This window comes from Crassostrea angulata, chromosome 4 (genome assembly GCF_025612915.1).
Source record: "Crassostrea angulata isolate pt1a10 chromosome 4, ASM2561291v2, whole genome shotgun sequence".
NCBI lineage: Eukaryota > Metazoa > Mollusca > Bivalvia > Ostreida > Ostreidae > Magallana > Magallana angulata.
Genome location: NC_069114.1, coordinates 27,947,981 through 27,972,289, shown reverse-complemented (window position 1 = coordinate 27,972,289; position 24,309 = coordinate 27,947,981). Strand labels below are relative to the sequence as shown.

Sequence of the window (24,309 nt, the reverse complement as noted above, 5' to 3'; positions counted from 1 at the left end):
AGTGTCCTTAAAAAAAGACAACTATAAATAACTCCATGTTATTATGAACTGTTTTTGATTTTTTTAAAAACATTCCAAGATAAATGCCCTGAAACTGGAGAATACAAAATCTGTTGGTATAATGCTTAAAATAGTTAACAAAAGACATGAGATATGATTCTATTGCTAAGTATGGCCATTTCCCCCATCAATATTGCGCTTAATTTTTTTTTGTTTTTAAGTAGAGACAGACGGAATATAGAAAGACGGAATAAGAAACAATTGTTCATTTTCAGGTCGGCAAAAGAAATGTCTGAAATTTTAGTGTACAGGTTCCTTTAATTCCTAAAATCACTGATTACGTTTGATACGCATTCTTTATTACATCTGTTGGGGTCCCTTCTTTGCTTAGCTGATTTTATGCGGAGAAGAGAAATTCTGTGAGAACTTGTGTCTTTAATTCAATCATTGTCCAAGGCAAAACATAAAAGACAACTAAACTCTCCATAGCTGCATCTGTGCGAATTTGCGAGACTGCAGAATAATTTGATAATTTCGTTACACCGCCAACTGAAAAACAGTAGATGGGAACAGTTTATATAGACTCCTTTGATTCTGGTCTTCCATTTGATTTATATATCTATAACCTCTAGGATGCCTTCTTAATTCTTTGCAGAACTTTTTCTACTTAACGGTGGCAGAGTATATTAAAAACAATTAATTCATGATTTGGGGATTTGTAGAGGAAGCTGACATATGGTTAGTTCTTCAGGCAGACGTCTTTGCACGGGAGCTCCGTATTTTATGCATTATGACATACTGTGGTTTCATCAATATTCGTTGAATACCAATTTTCGTGGATTTCGTTGTTTAGTTGATCCACGAAATTAAATGTTCATTGAAAGGCAATTTTTATTAACATTTTGTATTGATAGGGTCATTGGCCACAAATTTACGTATCCTTGAAACTGTGATTTTCACTTTATCAACGAAAATTGATACCCTTGAATATTGATGAAACCACAGTATTTGTTATGGGGGCTTTATTCATCGCACATGCTAGACAAATCTATATATTTTTTTAAGGTTCTGAATATAAAAATAAATTGAAGGACTCCCCTCTTAATGCATGCAGATAGGAATCACATATTAATTTCATCCAGTGTATGATTTCGGAACTTAAGTTTGCGGTGGGGAATCAAAGTTATATTTCCCATATGTGTACTCAAGGTTTAAAAGTAATTATATTTTATTATTTATAATTGAAGTTCTGCAGATTGCAAAAAAGTAATTTTTAGAGGACGAAAAAAAAAGTCATTAAAAATCCTGAGAACTGATCAGAGAAACTGATATATTTCATTAAGATCAATAGAGATAATAACCTGTAACTACAGAAAGAGTACTTGAACCATCATCGTTCAAGTAGTACCGCTTGCGCAAGTCTCTTAGAGACCGCTTTTTGCTTATTTCCAATTACATTTGACATAAGAATTTTTGAAAAAGCTGCTTTTAATTTAAACCAGTGGCGTCACTTCTCGAAAAATACATAAGATTTCAATATATTTTCTTTTTTGCGGGCATGCTTCCGGCGAGAGTCGGATATATCAATACGAGATGTTATCGGGTGTTGAGTTTTTTGGTAACACTTGATGTGCATTGCGGGGATACCGTTTATCAGCAGCATCCCACCGAGGGCTTCCCCCGAGTCACCTTCACTTACAAAAGATTAACTTCCTGTTTTACGCTCAGATAAGGGTTTGACACAGAAGTTGAATTACTATGCTGAGGCCCTGTTTAAGTTGAAACATAAAATGTAAAAGAGAAGCAAAAAAATTTTTATTCCACATGATGTAATTTTTTTTTCTCCAAAAAGTTGTCTTATTTGAAATATGTTCAACATATGAGGCCATTTCACAACAGCAAGTACATAAAATCTAGCTAATTCGCATTATAAATATTCTAAAATTGTCTTGCCAATTCCTGTTTTATGAGAAATAATATTGCAATTAAGAGTCAAATTCAGTGTTTGACATGAAAAAATCATCATGAGCCTACAGACCTTTCTTTAGATAAGCGGTTAGATGAAAATATGCAAGCATAATTTGATACATATGTAAGGATATAGTAATATTTATTTTTTTCAGAGGACTATGGTTTGATATGGAGTACGGAAACATTATAAAAGCTGATCCATATGGAAACATCCTGGTCTGTGTCCACGGATTTAAGTTCCTGAAAATGTAAGTAAGACAAGGTACCATAATAGGTCATAAACTCTATCTTTTTTGTTATCAAGAAATAACTGATTTTTTAAAAATCGAAGTGAATCGAAATCAAATTTTCATTATTAATAATCATTTTTCTATGAGCTATGTGATTATAGATATCATGTTCCCTACTAAATAGAGAACTTGGACAAGTTGTGAATGGTAGTTCCATGAGAACATACAGTTTATGTATCTATCTAAAAATACAAGTTCAACACCAAATATCCATTCAAATCTGATAGGATCACATATTAAATAGTATGTTCAGGAAGTAATATTCACATCAGAGCTTCATTCAGGGGTACTACGCTGTGTTCAACAAAGACATCTTGTTTTCCATGTTATTGTGTCCAACATCCAGGACAGTTGGTATACTTACTGAAAACAACTATATCTATGTTACTAAAAGAAAGACAATTTTCCTTATAAAAAGTGAAATAGCTATTTTCATAACGCGTAAAAGATGTATCTTTTATGGTTGTCATAAAAAAAAAATCTTTTATATAAAAGAAAAGTAATTTTTTTCATATTAATTAACAAAGATTGAATAAGGCTCGATCTGTCTGGCTTTAAAGTTATAAATCTTGCCTCAGCAAATACAAAAAGAGACATGATTACCAAGAAACAAATATCGTATAAATCATCGTCGAGATTTCATGACGATGCAGTTGTTTTAGGGCTTCGCAGTCTGTAAGATTTTTTTGGAGTGGGGTCTACAGCGTTACCAGGAACAAGTGCTTCACGACTTGAGAAAGTGGTTACATCATGCAGTCTGGGAGAGAAAAAAAAAACCGCAAAATTATGAAAAATATTGTAAAATTTTAAACGCCTTGCCTACAAAATTATGAAAATATTGAAGATGTTTTAGAAATAACACAGTTAATAACACGCGGCTAGTCATTTTTTAAACACTTTTTTAAAAAAAATATGAAATTATGAAAATTTGAAGAAAAAAATAAATTCAATGACGTAAAATTACACAGATGCAGGTAATTGTTTCTGTAGATTTTTAAAATCCGTGATTAACAGAGATACATATTTTTTTGCATTTGTTTCATCTGCAGGTGTTTTTCTTAGATGCATCACTGCATCTGCAAAATTCGGTTCTTTCATTAAAAAAAAAGGAAACGGCAATGCCAACTGGGTTTCATGGAAGATTGTTTTCAAATACCTTTTTTAAATGCAACAAAAGATTTACTTTTGACAGGAATATATTTAAAGTTTTATTGGTAATATAAATGAGGTTTATTTTCTATTTTTGTCACTTTAACTAGACGGTAGTTCAGGTCATCGTAAAAATTTTGACGAAGAAGTGATTACAATATAGGGCATTGAGGTCAGCTTCGCCTGGGTGGAAGATTTTTCACCTAAGGGCAGCAAGCAAATGAAGAAGTCACACGAGTAAGAAAACCAATGTTGTATAGGAAGAGGTAACAGGTATAATAATTTGAATGTGTAGTGTTTATTAGACTCTGGTTAAGACATCACCTTTGCTTTTGAAGTCACGGACATGTGTAAGTTTAAAATAAAAAAAAATTTTTTTTGCTTTGTGAGGGATGATCACAGAGGCCATTGGTTTGTATTGTACAAGGATCTCTCAGAAGTGTAGAGAGCAGCTGACACTGGGATTGCTGCACTCTAAAGGCCATTTCTCTTTAATGTCATCCATGTGGTAGTACTTGAAAGTTCTCTCAGAAGTTTTTTAAAAGACACACACAACCACATATAATATTTTCTCCTGTTGTTATCATTTGGGTTTTGTTGCTTCGGTTCTATTGCATCTTTTTCTACCTTATTCCACAAGAAGGTATCAGTGGAGAATGCCTCTGAACATCAAAAAAAAAAAAGCAGGAACATCTTTTTGCTGTTCTTTTTAAAAATCTATTAACAATTGCTTTTACCCTCAGCCCATTTCATCACTTTTTCAGCAAGTTCGGAAATGGGTCTAGGGAAGATGTTACTGGCTCCAGAAAACGTTGATCATGATGTCTATCAGCGGATCTTTTCTTGTTTCCTCTCGGCTAGACATGGCTGCAGTCTTTGTACCCATTTTCTCATGGCTTTTCTGGCACAGCTCCCTCTTTTGTTGGACCAAGGGTGGTAACTCCGTATCATGTTGCATGGCAGGATATTTTAGATGGTGTGTAATGATAACATTTGAAGTCATTATTTCCCCGAGTCTTTGAGTTTGAATACACAATCCCTTTGAACTGTTGGGTTTGGTCAGTGAAGTACGACTGTAATGCAAAGAGGAATTTTTGTTACTAGATTTTTTTAAGTGAAGCATTGTAATTTTAAGAAAAAGAAAAAAAGAAGTTAATTTAAATATTTTTAGAAAGAATTTGTCTTTCATAAATATATTGATTTTTTTAAAGTCTACTTTTTAGATGTTAGGATTTGCATGTAGAATAAATCAGCCTCACTTTTTCATGAGCGCTATCTGCCTACATTTAAACCTGCCCATCATATGTAGGACATTAGATGGATAATATTGTTTTCCTAGATATATAAACCCATAAATCATGGCCCAGTCATTAATTTAATTTTGTAAAAAGCCCTATAAGCCAGGCCAAAAATGATTTTTAAAAGCCTTAATGTGCAGGAAAAGCAGATAAGTTTCAAGTTTTCTTACAAAAAAAGATAGCGAAGAAAAGTTTCCTATATTTTCTCTCCGAACGCAATTAAATTTCTTTACTTTTTATGATGATAGAAATGTTTTTAAGCCCTTTTTTGTGATAAAATATAACCTCGGTGGTTTGTTTAGTGCCCCCCATTTCCTCTAAAATAGGTCAGAACTTGTCAGGTTTCGTGAATGGAGATGGCAGGTGTATGAAACTGCTTTATCTTGGGGTAGAATTTGACACTTGACTCAAACACAGGATATAGAGTTAAAAGTAACGCATATTGAAACGCTAAACCAACACTTCCTGTTCGTGAACAGTCAAATAAATAGTCAATTAGATGTGAAATAAAATAATTACAGGTCTGACAGTCAGCAGTTTTTTTCTTCAAGATTTTTGAGATTTTTTGGTCATCTTCATTGGGGGGGGGGGGTGTTGGCTGGTTTTTTGAACTTATAAATGGGGATGTGTATCAGTGTGTGACATTATTATAATAGTTAACATAGATCCTTGCAAAACATTGAAATGCAAAGACATCATACTCAGCTGTGTTGTAACATTATGACAGTTATTTGCACCTCTCTCAGGAGATAGATAAGATGTCCTCGTACGATAGCAGCAGCTGTTATCTTCCATTGTCCTCTTGATACACCTGTATTCAAATAAGTTACGAAATATTTGAAATATACTATCAGGTAACATGTAGATCTTTGGGTCCTATGACCCATTAGTCTTTATACCTCTTTAAGAATTTCACATATCTTATAATGTAGTACATGTATCTAATCTCTTCATTGAAAATGGAAGACAAAAATCCCTGACCTTTCTGAACTCGGGGTGTGTATGGTGTTTGTTCGAAATCCTAATTACATGTAAATAGTGTTATGTTATGGTGCTGCTGCATTACCAGCTGCACGCGTAAATATGTAATTGTATTAGGAGCGGGGTGTATTAACAGAGGAATGATCGGCCATCCATAAGTTAATGATCTTATTGCACAATACTTACTTTGGAATGGACCGATACTATCATCAGATTGCTGGTATGCCTCAGTGACAATGATGTATGTGTAAGTCTCTGACACTGTGTACTTTGGCCATGAGATGGTATGTGTCGTCGGTATGATATTGGTATAACACCAAACAAATGTACACCCCAGTGCCGTTATAATCTTGTACTGCTGACCACATAACGAACCTGCAGTAATTCAATTAATGAGATTGCGGGTATACATGTATATAGTGAACATTTCCTAGATCTGCCAAAGTATGTTTTAGTCCAAATGATATCCATTACTTAGAGCCACGTATTTGTTTTATTATTTGGCTAATATTATATAAACAATATAGAAGAGAAAGAGAAATCATAGAGGATGATTCAAAACACAAAAAAAAATGGCATATACCAGTAAATATGTTTTGTCTCATTCTTCCTATCTCATTCAAAGTACCGGTATGGAAGCAAGACTAAATTTTCAATGCATGGTTCTAAATTTAAATGAAACTATTAAAAAGTACTGGGTATATCACTTCTTTGCAACAATACATTTTTTTTAACAAATATGAACGATGAATCAGTAATTTCTTTGTAGATTAATTTCAGTGGTTAAATTCTAAAGTTACACATGATGCAATTTGCTAAGTTTTGGTATTTTGAGTATTTGAGTGACTTGTTCTATATTTTTAGCGTTGCTATCTTATCTTAAATGATTTTAAAAATCTGGGTAACATGAGATATGTGTGGTTATTGTAAAAAACAAACCAAGGTGTGCCACAAAACATCCATCATTTTCAAGAGCTCTAATAAAGAAAATATGATATATGGTGGTCATATGCCTTCTTCAGAAGTAACCATTTACTACACATAAAAAAAATATATCTGGGTTTCATTGAAGAAAATATGGATATAATAATGATAAAAAAAGAAAAGGTAGAAAGGAAATACTTCAGTACATCTAAGTGGAGGCCACTGGGGGCACTCTAAGGGCTAACAATGAAGAATGCCTCTGGTTTGCAAGGGCCAGTGCAAAAACTGGTGTCTGGTACTTAGAACTGTCGCTTTTCTGGTAGGTTAGGGTCAAGGAAGAGCTAGTGCAGAAGGGAGAGGGGTTGGGTTTGTATGGGGTCAGGGGTTTGGGTTCACAGTGGAGTGTATACATTTCCTGGTGTTTTTTATGAACTGCTGGTGGTCAGAATGATCTGCTTTCAAGAGCTGCTGTCATGTATGGGGTATATCCATCTTGGTCATTATTCTTTTATACTTAACGTCTGCTCCTGGTGTGTCATTTCTAGAAGGATCTCTCTAATGATGCTTGTACTCTAGGAATTACTTACGAGGAAAGAAGATCTAGATGGATGGTTCTTTGTCATAACAAAAGATGTCTTCATCCAGCACTCAAACTTTCTATCGTATTTTTATAGTGTAGAAAATTATTCACTCCATATCTTTTTTGCGTACCAGACAAAAATATTATTTTTTTGAGGATTAAATGTTTAATTAGACTGTTAAGAAAGTACATGTACTTGATATTACTCATCATTTTCTGCATTTATCCAGAGTTCTGGAGGTTTAAGAGGTATTAATGCAGAGGGTTTTCTAGTTTCTTAATCCTTTCCGAAAACTTCATGACAGTTTTGTTGTCTGACCAAACAGAATAGTTTGTGTGGATAACAGACTTGTTTGGTTGTGATTTCTTCCAGTGTTTACTTCCAGAAATTCAACACTTTTAAGAAAAACACAGGATTATTTTCATCCTTTGCTTCAAGTTTTTTGAACTCATTTTTTTCAAGAGGAACAATAATAAAATGTGGTTATAGTTACTTTTTCAGGATGAAATGTAATATTTCTGTCATAGAATTTCATTCTTAAGTGGATAGATGCAACCTAAAAATGAAGGAAAAACAAGTTGTAGAGAATGCTACAAAATGATGACATTGATCGAATAATATTTCAGTCAATCTGCAATGAAACAATGATTTAGTTTTACTGTGAAGCAGTGCTGTTGAATAAATAAGCTGCCTGGCTCCTGGGAGTGTATTTATAGACATGCTCAGACTAACCCTTGCCAAGATTTATTGGGACAGACAACCTCCATATCAAAGTGAAAATTGAATTTCAGACAATTAACTTAAAACAAGCTCAGGTATGCTCAGATGGACATGTTGAAGTGGGGACGATAAGAGTGGGCCTTCCCAGAGAGAACCACCTAGTGGTGTTTGTAAAGGTCGTGTCGCTGATTCAGAGGTTAAGGACACTCTCAGAGAAGCATCTTGGTGCTTCAATTAAAGAGGATTTATTTGCTTTTAATGTTATGCAACATGTTTTTGTGCAAATTCCAAACATTTCACTTGTATTTAGGCTCATGTCTGCCCTTCCTGTTTAAGAGTTCGAATAGTTGCATGCACTGGACATTCTTGAAATACTGAGCTAGCTGTTCTGTTTGAGCTCCAGATGAGAGATACTTGTTGAACAGGAACTTCTTCTTGTGGGGATCTGTTAATTGATGGTTAAATCTTTATGAAAATATGGCACTAAAGAGGGTATTACAGTTAAAGAGATGAGATCAATAAATTTAGTCAATGACTTCTAACATGCAATTGGGACATCGTTATAGTCTACAGACGGAACTCATTGGTGGGTTAGTTGCTGCAGTCCAAACAACGCTGCTAGCAGAACAGTTTACTGAATTCAAGATCCCGATTCTTAGCCATAATGATTCTGGGTTAATTTTTTGTAAACTTGTTAATCCCCTACCAAGCGATTTACACTCTGCAGAGGGAGAATTATTTAAACAAAGTGGCATCAGAGGCAGCCATTATCATGTCAGACTCAAGACATGGATTGTTTAGGAAATGTAAGCTAAAGAGTGCCTCTTTTAAGGAGGCTCCTGTTCTACATTGCATCAGAAGTAGAGGGCAGAATGGAGAGGATTGGAGCAAGGTGCAGCAGCCGTTGTAAAATTCTAAGAATTCTAAACAAATTCTTGTAAAACATTAATTACCGTAGTTCACAATAACTTTTAATACAGTACCAGTCAAAACATTTATAACTTTGAATTATTGATATTAATCATTTTTAGATACGTTTATAACCTATATTAATTTTTATACTTTCAAATTCCGAGAAACATTCAATTTAAAATTCGGTTAGATCTGATGCAGAGCTGATACCACATTAAAAAAAAAAAAAGTTAATTTGTACTGAAATCGGTCATATATTTTGTACTTCAATTTTTAATATTAGCTGCAACAGCTGTTTTAATGTGTGCAATTCATTAATTCTGAGTTGATGAAAAGTTGTAGTACAAGTAGTATTTTTCCTCCTCCTAGATTTCCCTTTCCTTTACAAGAAGATGCAACGCCAATCATCCCATTCATCTTCTCACTATCATGTAAAAATTGACTGTGTGAAATGCTGTTAAAATGTTGTGAATTATTGTTCTGTGATAAATGATGTGATTGGAGCAGCAGGGTGTCCTCAGATATCTCCGTATCTCCTCGGGGAGGAAAGAGCCAAACCATGTTCCTCTCTGCTCAGGCTGGAACTGGGAAGCCGCAGAGAGTCTTCTATTTATCTGATCATCTCTCAACATGCAGAAGGAGTTGTAATGATCTCTTCTGGATGTAATTCACTGCCTAACAAGCATTGCCTAATGACTTCTTTTGATTCTTTATTCTTTTTAAAAAAGAAATTACGATAATTTTCAATTAATTTTTTTTTTTTCTAAGCAGTTTCGCTACTGTTGACTCATGTGATACAGGAAATATTAACAGATGCTAGGCTGTTACCTGTTGTTGTACAATAGGGTGGGGATGGGGAGTTGGTAAAATACTAGTACAAATAATATTCTTAATTATACTGTACCTAAATAAAATGTGCTTACTAATTATACATGTACCAGGAGGCTTTTTGTACCGGTAATTCTTTTGTTGTTGAATCGTCAATGAAAATTGATTGAGCATATCAAATTGTTCCCTGGTTCAATATTAAATGTGATTCTCTTGGGAATCGGTGATTAACATGAATTGAACTCTTTTATTTCTCTTTTCATTCAGCAGATGTATACATGATGAAGAAGTGTGGGAATTTGGGCATAGGACAGGTGCACCGTAATCAATGAAACAGTGCCGTCTATTGTACGGCCCCCAAAAATCAGTCCACTAGAAAACTGGGCAAGAAAAAAAAATCTTGTTTCAAGTCGTTGTACATTTAGTTACAGTATTCTTGGGTGTTTTGCCTGTTGCTGAAGGGTGGGCAAGACATTGAATACCGTGTCTCAGGGGGAAATATTAACCCTCGCCTCGGAGTTTGGTAATAACAGAACATATTAAGAGATCAGTGACAGTATGAAAGTTAAAATCGGATCTTATCGCTGATCTGTACTTACGAGTTGAAGTTGTAACAAAACTGGATACATGAATTGTTTCAGTTTGTAAGAAAAGAAACCTGTGAATGAAAGGACTGGAAGGACATTGATACCTGTATGAAAGAGCAGGTGTCAGGAAGAACAATGGGGCAAGATCTCATGGGAACCACCTTGTATTGAATTCAGAACCATAAATAATATGTTTTTTGTGGCTTGTTTGGTTTGTTTTCAAATATGAGTTGAAAGCTAACATTATGACCCTCTCAGGTTCAATGGGTTTCTATAGAAACAGAAAAATCTTGTATTGGCCTTTCAAGTCAAGCATGACTGAAAAATCGGTACAAGAGTAACCAAATAAGAACACAATTAGTGTTTGTAGAAAATCTGAAGTGAGAATTGTTACGTGACTAGGAAACAGAAACGGTGGATACTTCGAGACTAATGTTACCTACCCGGGACAGATAATGTACAACAGTCGAGCCGTTCCGAGATACTGGATAGCCACCCCATTAGGAGATGGTATTGTTTCGGGGATATCAACCCTATTGGTCACCCGGGCCAGAGTCTCCAGAGTCAGGCGTTTGATTGGCAGTATCAGCCGATGATCTGCTCCGAGGCCCCCCTGACTATGTGTGGGTCTGACCCGGCCTTGTCACGAGCTGTCAGTCCGAGGCTGATTTTTTGTGTCGTCGAACAAAGCGAGATTACTGACTGCGAGACACTTTTGGTGTTTGCTATCCCTGTCATTTGTTTTCTTGATTAGATAATGTTTCAAAAGATGAATGTCTCATAGAAAAACAGAAACAAAACCAAGCTCCACATTTTTTAAAACACATAATCTTAGGGTATATGTATATACTTTGGCTTTGAAGTTTTCGTTTTTTATTCTGTTGTAAGGAATTACATCACCATGAATCTTGAAAGCAGAATTAATATTTGTTCTTTTTGCTTATTGTGTCTTGTGAAGTAATAATAAGAATCAATGGTTTATGATTAGAAAGCCATGTTTCTTTCTGAATGAAGTGTGTTACAGTTGTGGCTTGTTTGCATTGCACGGTATCAGAGGTTGGCTGAAAATGTTGCAAAAGATTTTCATTCAATTTTCAATCAAAGCACCAATGTGCTTGCTTCCTCTCATGCAGTTGGTTCCCATATTACATTAAAATCTTGCCAAAAAAACTTCACAAGCTATTGCCATAATGTGTGTGAGAAGTCCTAACCATCAGAAAGAGAGAGAGAGCAAGCAATACCCTATCTTAATTGACTTGTAAAATTAATGAAATCCTCGACAACCCTTGTCAATGGGGGTTAAAGTAGCTGAGGCATTGTAAATTTTCCCCCCACTCCCTCACAGTACTCTACTGATCTTGTAATATTAGAACATAAGCACCATGGATATTGCCTGTTGACATGAACGTGGTATGCATTGATGACTGACTTCATTTTTGTGTAGTATCTAAAGCTTCCAGGGGTTAGAAGATGATTGAAGGAATTTCTATTTTTTAATAAGCAGCATCGAAACTTCTATATTTTTTCGGCACTTCTCATTAAAAAGAAAGCTGGTGTATACATAAAAATTGACATTAATTACACAGAAACAGGTGAAAAGTATCAGAGTTTGGATACTTGATCGTGTAGCCTATTTATAAGGCAGTCGGTATGTCACGCGTCTTGCGGTAGTTTTTTTTTTTTTTTTTTTTGCATTTTCATAAAACATGTGTTTCCAGAAGAAAGGGCAGATGGTTGCAAGCAAGAAATGCTTCTTCTTTTATCAATTAAAATGTAATTTTATGATTTACTTTATTAAGTCCCAAACTGACAGATGAATCTTACCAGTATTATATTTATGACTTTTTAATGTAGTGGCACTGTAGAAGAAAAAGACAGTGGTGATACACAGTAAAACATGAAAATATCTTGTGTAAGTGTATTTAATTGTGTTGAACTTAACAACCGAAGTTGATGGAGAAATTTGATGAGGTTCCGTCTCTTTTTGGTGCCTATAATTACCCAAAAGTGTCAGTGTTTTTACTGTGTCAGTCAGATGGTTAAATTCTTTGTTTGACATGGCGTGCTTTACAAAAGCCCCATAATATATATCATATTGAAGTAGTTCTGTTCTCAAGCAGCCTTTGTTTTAGACTGAAGAAGGAAAAACCAGGTTAAAGTAACAAACTAATGCAAAAGACACTTTCAGAAGCTCAGAGAGAGAAAAAAATTGTTGTTTTTAGTGATAATTGAAAAACTAACATTATTTTTTTGGTTTGTTTGTTCTTCTTATTCGCTGATGCCTTTTCCATGACTTGTTTTTATTTGCTCTGCATCAGGGGTAGAGAATTCCGTTCATTTTCTTTTATTTCTCTCTTCAAAATGATGCGTAGAAAATTTGCCATTACTAATGCATCACAATCTCTTTTGATGAAAAACAACAGTTGGTGAAAATGCCACAAGTATTAAGAAGTATGTATGGCAGAACGTCACTGGCTGTAAGTCTGCCAACGAAAGGTGTTTGGACATGTGGAAGCAGGCCCCGCTTGCATCACAGTGTAACTCAGGTTCAAATGTACTGTCAGGGCAAATGACTTCAGAAACACACCTCAACTAAGTGTTAGCCAATAATGTGAGTGATCGATGCAAACATCTATATATATTTTTTTTTTTATATTTTTGGCAAATATGAGTTTGGGTGAAAAAAAAGATGGGAAGTGCAGAGCTATAATTATGGCTAGGAAAAAGAACCTATGTCCCAAAAACTTGTAAAGCAGTTGCACAGAGAGGTCATTCATTCCAAAGTTAATTAACTTTCTGTTAAAGTGGAAGAAATTTCAAGTACCTCTGTTAGTCATAAGCTTACTGTACCCTTACCCATCCTACACACTTAGCTTATAAAACAAAAGACAGGTGCCCTAAAAAAAATTCAAATCATCAAAGATGCCTTATGGGAGCCATATTTTAAAAATCAGTTGCTATAGTTACAGAGTAATTTTTACTTATGCAAATTTAGCATTTTTTTCTCGGGGAGAAAGATGAAGGCTGCAGCACATGTATGCTTTCAATCACAATTTGTCAAATATGACACCATGGGTATAAATCTCCTCTATGATCTCATTAAGAAATGGAGGCCTTTATGCAACAGAGCTATTATGGTTCCCAGGGGTTGGGAATTGATATTTCACAGACTGCTATTGTTTCTGCTATCCTGGTTTTTTGGCTCTAACATAGATAGAATTATAAGTAAGTCTTTAGGTGAGAAGAACAATGGTTTCCCCCTCTCATCTTCCTGTTTCCGGAGTTTTTGCACCAGAGAAACATTTTCCCATGAAGTTGTTGCTTAGCAATTAAAACCTTTGAAATTTTTTTTGAACTTCAATTTTTTTAAAGAATTTTAAAACCTTGTAAAATTTGGGTATAGTTGATATATCAGGCTAAGATCTCAAGACTCTCAGGTTTGTGAGTTCTGGAAACAGTTGTAGGAATATTAGAATTTGTATGGTTTCCATTAGAAGTGTTTTTAATTAAAACCCTCGCAACTGCTAGGTAGTCTTACTATATATATAATTTATTTCGCCATTAGTTCCGAGGGAGTGTGAAACAGTGACAAATTAAAGGAAGCGCTTCCTGATTTATCGGCTTTCTTACTTCCTCTTTTGTTCAGGAGAGAGATCTGAATGTAGCTTCAAGTTTATAGATAAACGGCAGTATAAATAAAATTAGAGGCTTGCGAAGTTAAGAAGAATATTAAGTACAAATTTTGTATTACATCATCCGTTATTGTTCTTTCAGTAAGATTATCCATCTCCATAATTGGTAATGAGCTAAACATGTTTGGCTTAATTTCGTGTGTAGAAGGATCTGTAATTATTTGTGACACAGTGCCTTGCTTGTTTTGATAATTTTCTGATGCAGTCTGATACAGGCTTTGAGCATCGCAGAAAACTTCGATTCTTGACGATTTTTGACAGGTTGCACCGAGTGTGCTGGCACTTCTTAGGATTAGCTAGCAGGTAAACACTGGTGTCAGACAGACAACCAGACATTTCTCGGGCAATTAATAATTTCATATTTCAATTAAATGTGCGTTATGATAAATGATCTTTATGGAGGCTATTCTCTGAAGAGTCTTCTGGCAAGACATGCAGCAAGTGTTGATAGATATTGTAAATATTTAGGTTAGTTTTCACAAGATGGACAGACATAGAGGTTCAAGTGCCATATTGATGTCATCAATTTACCTATTATCGGAAGGAATTTGGTGCATTTTTAAACCAATTTTGAAATCTTTGGAAAGAAGGTGGTTCCATGTTCATAGATTTCCCAGATTGTGTGTAATTGAATTGATTTGGTTTCAAATTTTTTTAAATTGATGTTCATGCTGAATTAGTAATGTCAACAGCCCACGCTAAAAGTTTTAGGACTACTCGGCATGCTGAAAGGTTTTAAATATGTTTCAGATTTAATTGCCAAACAGTAAGTGAGCTAAAAATTGAAGAACTTGAGAAAGTTTTGACACATTGGGCTGGAATCCAAAGAGTGGATTTACTCTGGGTGTAGCCAGATTTAGCTCAGAAAACAACAAAAAGCCTATGGAGTTTTTGAGATGGAGTAATTAACAGCTACTGCGTGGAGGCTGTTCACGATGCCACAATGTGACCTGCTCCTTATAGTTACAATATACAACCCCTAGAATTTTTTCTCGAAAAACTCGCAAATACAAATGGATATAACGGCCTCATATATTGAAACCCTGTGTTGATACGATAAATTTTGTCAAAAGTGCAGATTTATGATATGAGATTCGACAAGTTTCTGTCAGCTTGACGTGGTCCAGAGTAGGAATTGAGGGACTCGTCAAATCAGATAATGGTCTTATTCTCTTGTTTCTATTGAACTATTTTGACATGTGTTTATATAATTCTTTTTATTTTGCAGGCACGACCTACATAAGATATATCCGAATCGATTTGTTCAGAGGGATGAGCAGCGGTTCAAAATCTTCAACACTTTGTATGATCTCCCAAGTATGTACTCACGTCATTGCCAGCAAGCACACAGTTAACTTGTAGAATTGAGACTCAAACCCTAGTCCCATGACCTAGCATGTGTGCAATTTTTACCTCGCACCTATTGCAACCCTGACAATGACATGTTGCTTTGATTTAATACCGGGAATCAATAAATCACACACCTGTTAACCAGGTAACCTCTAAAGTAGGAAAACCCCAACATTACGTCACTCAGTCTATGATATCCAAGGATTTGGTACATATCTATTTCTGTTGTTTCCAACTTGAGGTATCTACTCACAAAACCGCCAAAAATTTACCAATGAATCAGACCAAATGCTATCGAGGTCTGTAGTTCTCAGATTTTCTCTATGACTTTGAAAAAGTGTAGCAGTTTGATAGGGTATTACATTAAACCAGGGCCCACTGAATCTATTTATGAAACTGCCAAAATAATAACAATTTACTATCAAATCGGACCATTGCTTTTGAGGTCTGAAGTTCTCCAATTTCCTCTAGAACTTGAAATAGTGTGGGTTTTTTTATAAGACATTTGGTGTATCTCTGTCCCTAATTAGAGTTCTCACTGGTCAATGTTGTCAGATCCTCCATGTTCAACATGTATGTAGCTATTCAGTGCCAAGCAGAGAAATTGATGTCTGCTAAAGTAGCCATTCTGAAGCTCATACCCCCTCTCTCTTTCTCTCTAGCTCAGACATCCAGCACTTGTCTTGGCACCTACAGGGCTTAACTGGGCTTGTTTTTTCTGGCCTGCTATTGTTCTCTCATCTTGATGACGACTGCCAAAGCCAGAGGAACCAAGAGTATCAGGTGTTAGCCTTCCTATACTCTCTTAATAACTGTTTAGATTGCTTTTTTTGCTTTGCCATTCCATTTGTTTTGGATGTCGTTCCTGGTTCGTTACATTTGTAAATCCTTTGTTTAGTGTGAAGAAATCCAAACCCGATGATACAGACTCTGTCTATTTCCTTTGAAGTTTGAATAACAGCGTGAATCTTCACTGACCAGAGACTATACAAAAAGAAGAGACATGTGTATTTGATAGATTTGTCAATATATTTCCATTCAGTAATTTTTGCACTTTGGAATGGCATATTGCCATCATGCCATAATATTTTTAGAGTTAGTCGATATTTTTACATGCACAGAAATAATGGATTATCGAAGGCATTCCTGGAGACAACTGACATTGTTTATTATTGTATTTATTTTCCAGATATAAAATAAAATATATATTTTATATTTCCGATTCAAAAAAGTCTGTAGTAGTTTTGTCCTATATTAAGATATATGGTAATTTCACTCGGAACTTGTCTGTTCCACAGTTTTTTTTTTTTGCAGATAAAAAAATGTTGTTGAGCTTTAACTTTTTCTAACGTTTGATGGGGATATTTGAGTGGAGATTCAAGTTGTTGAAAATTCAATATCTGCAGTATGCCAGGTGTAGTTTTCTTTTTTTTTCATCTTTTATGACCTTTGAACTTTAGGTATTTCATCAAAATTATAAGGTCTCTCAATCAAGACCTTAAAAATGATGATGATCTGATCCTGTTTTTTCAGAACAGTAGATGTTCGCATGAATAGAACCCTCGGTAATCAATGAACTTAATGCTTGAGCATTAAAACATGGGTCTTAATTTGTAACCCTCTACCGTTTTTTTGGGGAAGGTCTTAATTTTTATCCTTTTTGGGAAGGATGTTAATATAAACAATCAATATCAGTGGATCCAGCTGAAGTCATTATAATTATCTGGTAATTAGATGTTCCTCTTGAAGGATTTATCCATTATTATTAATTGTGAACATTCAAGAAGAATAGTCAAGTTTTTCTTTGTTGTATAGTTTTGATGTATTTGTTGTATGGTTAGCAAATAACAGTTTATGGCTGGAAAAATTTATAACATATTTTAGGCAGATTTAGAGGATTTTTTCTTGCACACTTCTAAACTATCCTTAGACAGTTAGAAGGTTTAGTAAAAAAAATTGCTACCATAATTTTTCAGATCTTTTTAGTGCATATATAGAAGCCATTGTGTTTATTTCAAAGTAAAAACAAATTATTATAGTTTGACTTTCTTGTAATTTTGATTTAATTCTGACAGTACAATCATGGACAAGATGAAAAGGTCCTGTAATATTTCATATCTACTTGACACTTCCCTCAAATTTAATCATGTGAAGAAACCAAGCAAGATCATTCAAAGGCTATCATATTTCTGTCTTTGATTCGATGAAACAAAGAATTCCCCACTCCCAAAATGTTAAGAGTATAGACATTTGTCTGGCTTCCCCCAATAAATCTGTCTTCTATATTGAGTAACCATCAGCAACCATGTTTTTTGTCCAGACCATTTTTCAACAGAATTAAACTGTGTGATTTTTCTCTGTATTCGCACAACAATCTTCTTTTAATCATTTGTGCTGAACTTATTAACACATCTGTTCTAAAGAGTTTGAACTGTATAATTAGTTAACAGCCTACACATAGAAAATTAAAAAGTGCAGGCAGCACTCTTAGAGGACTCAATAATGGAGATGGAAGGTTTGGTTTTGGTGGGACAGATTCTTTGCTTCCAGGTGTCATCTTGTACCTAATAAACTCAGGGGGTAGAGCACTGCAATTACTCATGTTTCCTCCATGTTAGCCCCCTGTAATGACCTAAAAAACCAAATCCTGCAATTGCATCTTCATGTATTTTGCATTTTGCGGAGTGGGAAGCCAAGCATCTTTTACCAGTACAGTACTCATTGTTTTTGTTTTCTGAAAGTGATGCATAAACGATGTTTAGACTTAACTAATCTCCTCAGTGAAATTTTATTGATGAAAATGCAAGTCTTGGCAGTGGCATCTCGGAAGTCTGTAAAAGCTTTTGTTTTGAAAGGTAATTTGGTACAGTGTTAAAAAAAAATAAAGGGTGTTGGAAACTTTTAGACATTTGTAGTGTATGTGTCAAGACAGTCGTCAATATTCATTACAGCCTACAAAGTGACAGCTTCTGTAAGCAACTTTGTGAAATAATAATTTGCACAACTTGCACAATAGTTGTCCATTAAATTACAATGGATATAGTTTTTTTTCTTCTCACAAGTAAAGAAAATAAAGGAGTATTTTTTGTCAGAATTTTAAAATTTTATCAACTTTGAGGTTATTTGATTTTCTTCATTTACATTATGTATATAAAATATATGTATGTGTAGAAGTTCAAAGAGGGATGTCCAATGGGAGATTATTTTTTACAATAGTTTCATTGGCTATACCTTTCACACAGGTTGCAAAGTACTGTGCAATAAACATGTACATATACTAGTACAACAGATAATTATCTTAAATGCCATTAGTATGGTAGATTGGAATTTATTTTTATATATTGTACAATGTTTTCGTGTGGTTCTTGTCTTCTTTCATTCAATTTTGAAAGCACCAAAATTATGAATGAATTTCTTGGGAATTTTTTTGAAAAGTTAAGCAGATGTTCTGGATAAGTTTTAGTTTTTACAAAAGTTGCCAAAAGTCAAGCCACAATATATCAAGGGGTAGAATGCCAAGGATGGGATCCATTTTTTTCACTTGTTCCTTTGAAAAAATTCCAGAAAATTTTATCCAGACAGGAAAGGGATTGTTAATGAAAAACCACCTTGATATAAACAGACTAGAACATCTACCCTAGCCGCCGGATATACATAATATCATCCCGTCTATGATGAAAAGATATACAGCAAGCACCAATGGATCATACAGGAAATTATATTTAACAGATTTTCTATCAGACCTTACATTTGCATTGAATCACTGGCACATTGGCAGATTCTTCTTTGCATTGTTCCCTCTTCCTCCCAGATGGCATCTGTTTTCATAATATATGTTTTTCTGACCTTTCCCTTTGAGAGATATTTTAATTGGGGGTTCCTTGGAGGGGTGTGATTTTCTTGGAATCAAAAAAAATAATTGCAGCGAGTTTTTGCAGCTTGGTTTGGATAATACTTAATTAAAGGAGTAGATAATGGTACCATCACATATGTGGGTTAATCCGAGATTCCTCTGACTCTAAGCCCCGTTTTTATATTGTGACATGCGGGGGATGCTCTCCCCCACACATCACAATATTAAAGCGGGTGAGAGGAATCTCGGATTAATATGTGAGTGTGACACAGGACTCAACAAGTAGTGTCATTCATGTCCGTGACACTTTCTGAAGATCAATCCAGATATAGCTAAGAAAATCTTATCTATATCGTACATGTCTTTATTCACTTCCATGTCTCTTAGACATGCGAGTTTCACTAGTAGACCAGACTTTAAGTTCCATGATTGTGATAAGATTTAATATGGTGCATTTACAATCTGACAGTTGATAATGAACACCAGGAGCTGTATTAGATAAAACAAACCCCAAAATTGTTGATCAATTAGTAAGCTTAAACCTTCATTGTGTTCTGTTGATGAGGGTATTACTGCTTTCCTTATTTTACTTGAGAACATAATTCTGCTATTCTGCTGTTTTGCATCAGATTGTGAGATTATAACATTATATGCACCAAACTTTTGTGATAATTTTGAAATATTTAGAATATTGTCAAAAAAATAATTGCAAGATTTGAAAATCGGCAAAGTGTGCTTCTGACAATTTTAGACTGATGTTTATATAATTCTGTGTGTTTAAATAGGAATCTACAGTTATCTCTTGTTGTCAAATTTCTTTCAGACTAAACGATGATCATGACAAATAAACTATGTCAATCACCTTTAATTGAAAACTTTTTTGCAAGCATCTGTGTCTCAAATGATTGTTTTCCTAATTTTGTATGAAATTTTCATCATTTCTTTTTCAGTTATCTATCTGCTAGCATGCCTGGTAGATTTCTTCTCCAACCACTCGGATTACACAAGGTAAAATATCAATTTGATATTCTTGTCATAGATAGATATCTTTATTGCACACATAGGAACTTTGATAAATTTCAGTCAATTTAGATGTCTGGGAGTTTTTAGCTGTAAGATATATCACAGAAAAATAAAGATGCTATGAAAAACTGGTGCTTAAATAACAGTTATATAACTAGCGTATGCATGTTCTTTGTAAAAAATGATATCTGGATTACATGTGTTAAAGACTCTAAAAAATGGCTGTAACAAGACAAAAAAAGACCCAAATAATCTGAATCTTAGATAATTTGAGGCATATTTATTAACTGAAAGCTTGATGCCTAAAAACACGGAAACTACATAAAATAACAAACTGCTGCAGCATCCTTGATATCGCCATCCTCCATTACTGATATCTAACTGGTGTAAGATGTATACTTGTGCTGTACACAGTGATATCTTTATTACGTGTTATTATTATGATAACATGTAGATTGATTAGGCTTTTCATAAGCAGTTTCCACACAGTTTCTATTTTAGTGTGTTTTCTGAACATCAAGAAGAGTCGTATGAAATTGTGGTCTATATTTCTTTTTTCGACAGTCACACCACACACTGTAAATATGGTGGGTACCTGTTATGAACATTTTCGATTCTGAATGACGTACTTGATTCTTTGAATCTCATCACATTTACTGATATTAAAGATATACAGAGATTATGAATTATTAATATGATAATCAAAATAATAAACATCTTTACCATAACATAACATGCATTATTTCTCAGGTGCATTTGGTTGTGACCATGGGATAATTGCTGACTGATATAACTATTAATATTAATTTTGATATCACATCTCTTATTTAACATTTTGTTTCATAAGCAAAAATTGTTATATAAAGTTATGAAAGTGATTTATATCAACTTATACTCCCAAAATACTTATGCAGTTATATAAATCCCTTACTAATGCAAAAAATACAGTCATACAAAGAAGATATTCTTGTAATTTGTAACAATCAAAAATCATCATATTCTTATAACATAAAGCGATGTTATTTTGAAAGAACCACCTAGTAACTAAATTGATCCTCATTTGTTCTTGGTACTCAATTTACCTTACGTATTCACCATGTTGGAGAACACTGATCAAAATTCTGTAGATTTTTTCATTAAATCTTTGCGAATTTCATCGTTATGAAGAAGCTTTATATTTTATTGAAGGGAGGATAAAGAACATGGAAGGTATGCTCCGAAATCAGCATGTATAACACCGAGCTGACCTTCAGCTCGCTAGTAACAAGGCCACGGGATTAAGCCAATTCAATTTCGGAGGCTATAAACTTAAATAAGATGTTTATCATTTAATTCCCTGTGTGTAATTGAAGCATGCCTAATGGGTTGAACCTGTGGCGTTTGAAGAAACAGTGAAAATGAGGAAGTCGGGTTTTGGCAATGTTTAATTTTTTTTCTCTCCTCCCCCCCACTATCGTTTTTTCAAGCATGCAATTTTGATCACACTTTGTGGACTGAACTAAAAATTTATCGTTTATCTTTTTTGAGAGAGAGAGTTTGAGCGAAACACGCCCAGGTAATCGCTAGACAGGTCAATTATTTCACGAATTTCAATTTTGTACTTTAAATGGAGGCTTTATGGGGCTCTGTCATTTTGAAAAACAAAAACATTCAAATCTCTGAAGATTATGGTGAAATTTTTGGAGTTTTTGAAGGTATGATAACATGATGCCCCCTGTATCCTTATTTAAAGTAGTTTTGTAGAGTTTCTTCTAGTAACTCACTGGCAAGAAAGGTATTTTCTTGATATGTTTGTGTTTTTCTTAAAGCCCCTTTAATCCAAAAATTAAGGGAGGGTGTGAAAAAAATTATGATCTAGCTAGACATTAAAAAAAGATTTTTTCCCCACTGGTCCTTAAAAATGAAGACTAAGAATTGAAGTAAATGCACACTGATTGCACCAGTACCTTTTGCTATATATTTTTTAACAAGAAGGAGACAAATATTTATTATGTATATTTATACTTGCTGCTAAATGTGAGTCATATTGTAATCAAATAAATGAAGACCCACTTAGCTATCAATTTTTTTTCAAAGCTGCTTTTATAAAGAAGAGAAAAAAACGTGTTTGAAACTGAATTATCTTTTATTGGTGGGAAGCTGTAAAGTAATAGAGGAAATCTTCACTCACTCCTCCCTTTGTTGCGCTGTTTGCATGTCTTGAGACGTGTTTGCATTCAGTGTATGACATCTAATAAAGCTCGATTCAAGTTGAACAAGTTCAAAAATATCAGAAAGTGTAATCGCAACACCTCTGGTCCTTTATTGCTGGCCAGTGTTTGATAAACAGACAGGGTGTCTGTTTTCTCTTTAGACCTAATGGCAATTATTTTGATCTTCTCCAAACACATATGTGAGACTCACCACTTCAGACCCTCTGCCTCCATTCCAATGATGCTGAATCCAGAGATTATGAATTTTATAACGTGTGGGGGGGAGAGGGGAAGGGGGGGATAAAAAGTTATACTGCGTCTCTGGTCAATTTACCAATTTATTTTTTGGTACGAGATTTATCCAAGTCAACGACCCTCGCAACTTGACAGCTTGGAAGGATTTTTAACTCGATCGTTCAGTGATGAGTTTTATATATATGAGATGCCAGTAGCTTTTTTTCTGCAATCTGTGCCTTCAATATCAACGGATTATGTTTGGGTTGTAGAAGGGTTACTTTATGATTAAAAAATCATAGCCCTGTGTCTTAGGAATCAGTCAAGCGGAACTGATTAAGGTTGATCATGCTCGTCTTCCTTTGATTTCTGAATTCTGGACCTTCTCTCAATAGTAACTTACTCAATGCTTGTAATTTAGGATTCAGACTGTTTTAGATGTTTTTAGTTTGCCAAAATTGCAGATAAAAACAGCTGTGTTTGGAGCTGTGATCTTAATTAACTCACGGGGCATTCACAAGGTTAGGATTAAAATTTAATTAAAATGGGTAGACACAACAAGTCTTCAAGTTTTAAAGCTAATGAAGTCCATACAAATGAAATCTTTTACCTGAATTAAAGCTGGTATGTTTTATGTTATTCTTATGTTAATGACATATTAAAAAGAAGATTTAAAAAGCATGTCTTCCAGGTTTGAGTGCATTTTATGAATTTATGCTAAGCATTATGCAGAAATAAACATAATGAATTACTGGCAGCTATTTCTTTCCTGTGAAAAAAAAAGGAAAGTTGAAATGAGAATAAGGAAAATGAAGGTATAAAATGCTTTCCTAAAATACACCACCCGATTAGAATAACAATCTAGCTTTCCGCAAATTCAATTAAAACCGCCATACTCAGTTTTTGAAAAACCACCCAGAAATTCACCTTGGTGAAAGAATCTGAATAAGAGAGTTTTGATTTTCCTCTATGATACCATAACTACAGTGACATTGCTTAGCAAAGGATAAGATAATATCTCATGGTGTTCACAATAAACCAAGATTGGTACAGTCCTGTTTTTATATATGATTAATAGAGAACACGGTAAGCTTAAAGCTAGCTAGCTGGCTGGTTTTATCAAAAATAGCGAGGAAACCAAATCTTTCACATGGCAGCACCTTTGGAGATATCAGACCAAGAGATACAGGCATGATAGAGCTACTTATTGTCGATAAAAAGGCTATCAGGGATGACACTTGTTTTTAGGATCACACCTAATCGGCCATGATGATGGATAGATTGGGGGGCTTTTACGAGAGAAAAAAAGAATTACAGTAGATTGGCAGTAAACTCGTGGTTCCATTCTTTACTTAATAAATAGCAGCTATTCCAGGAATTTCTCTCTTTTTTATAATTCAAGTGAATAGTTCATCCCTGTGTAAACTGAAATATAAGAATCTGATACTTTAAGCATGATAACACTTCTTGAAGTGAATTTTTATACATTGTTTTATAACCATATAATTGCTCTTAGATTGTTGAGTAAATTTTAAACATGTTGTAAATCATAGATTTTTAGTGCATTTTAAGTGAGAAAAGACTACTTGATCATGAGTCCAAAGTGTTGTTATTATTATATGACTTTGACATCAAGGTATGATGGCCATTGACTTGGAAGATAACAGAATGACACTAGTAAACACACAGAGAGATAGGACCTATTGTCTTTTGAGAAATGGAAA

At 34.4% G+C, this 24,309-nt stretch overlaps 1 protein-coding gene and 1 long non-coding RNA gene across 5 annotated transcripts in view; one reads left to right on the top strand and one right to left on the bottom strand.

The window, feature by feature from the left end:
• LOC128181358 (cytosolic purine 5'-nucleotidase-like) overlaps window positions 1-24,309 on the top strand; it is a 47,430-nt gene that overhangs the window by 13,321 nt on the left and 9,800 nt on the right. For 2 of the 4 annotated variants that reach the window (XM_052849730.1, XM_052849731.1), the window contains exons 5-8: window positions 2,124-2,219; window positions 15,162-15,250; window positions 20,087-20,144; window positions 21,348-21,368. In XM_052849730.1, coding sequence (XP_052705690.1) covers window positions 2,124-2,219; window positions 15,162-15,250; window positions 20,087-20,144; window positions 21,348-21,368 — 264 coding nt within the window. The remainder of the gene's footprint in view (window positions 1-2,123; window positions 2,220-15,161; window positions 15,251-20,086; window positions 20,145-21,347; window positions 21,369-24,309) is intronic. The other 2 variants (XM_052849728.1, XM_052849732.1) reach the window with 1 other exon arrangement.
• LOC128181359 (uncharacterized) lies at window positions 3,202-6,732 on the bottom strand. Its single transcript, XR_008243307.1, has 3 exons — window positions 5,876-6,732; window positions 5,446-5,519; window positions 3,202-4,483 (listed from the first exon to the last, which is right to left on the bottom strand). It is a non-coding gene; the product is annotated as an uncharacterized LOC128181359 (long non-coding RNA).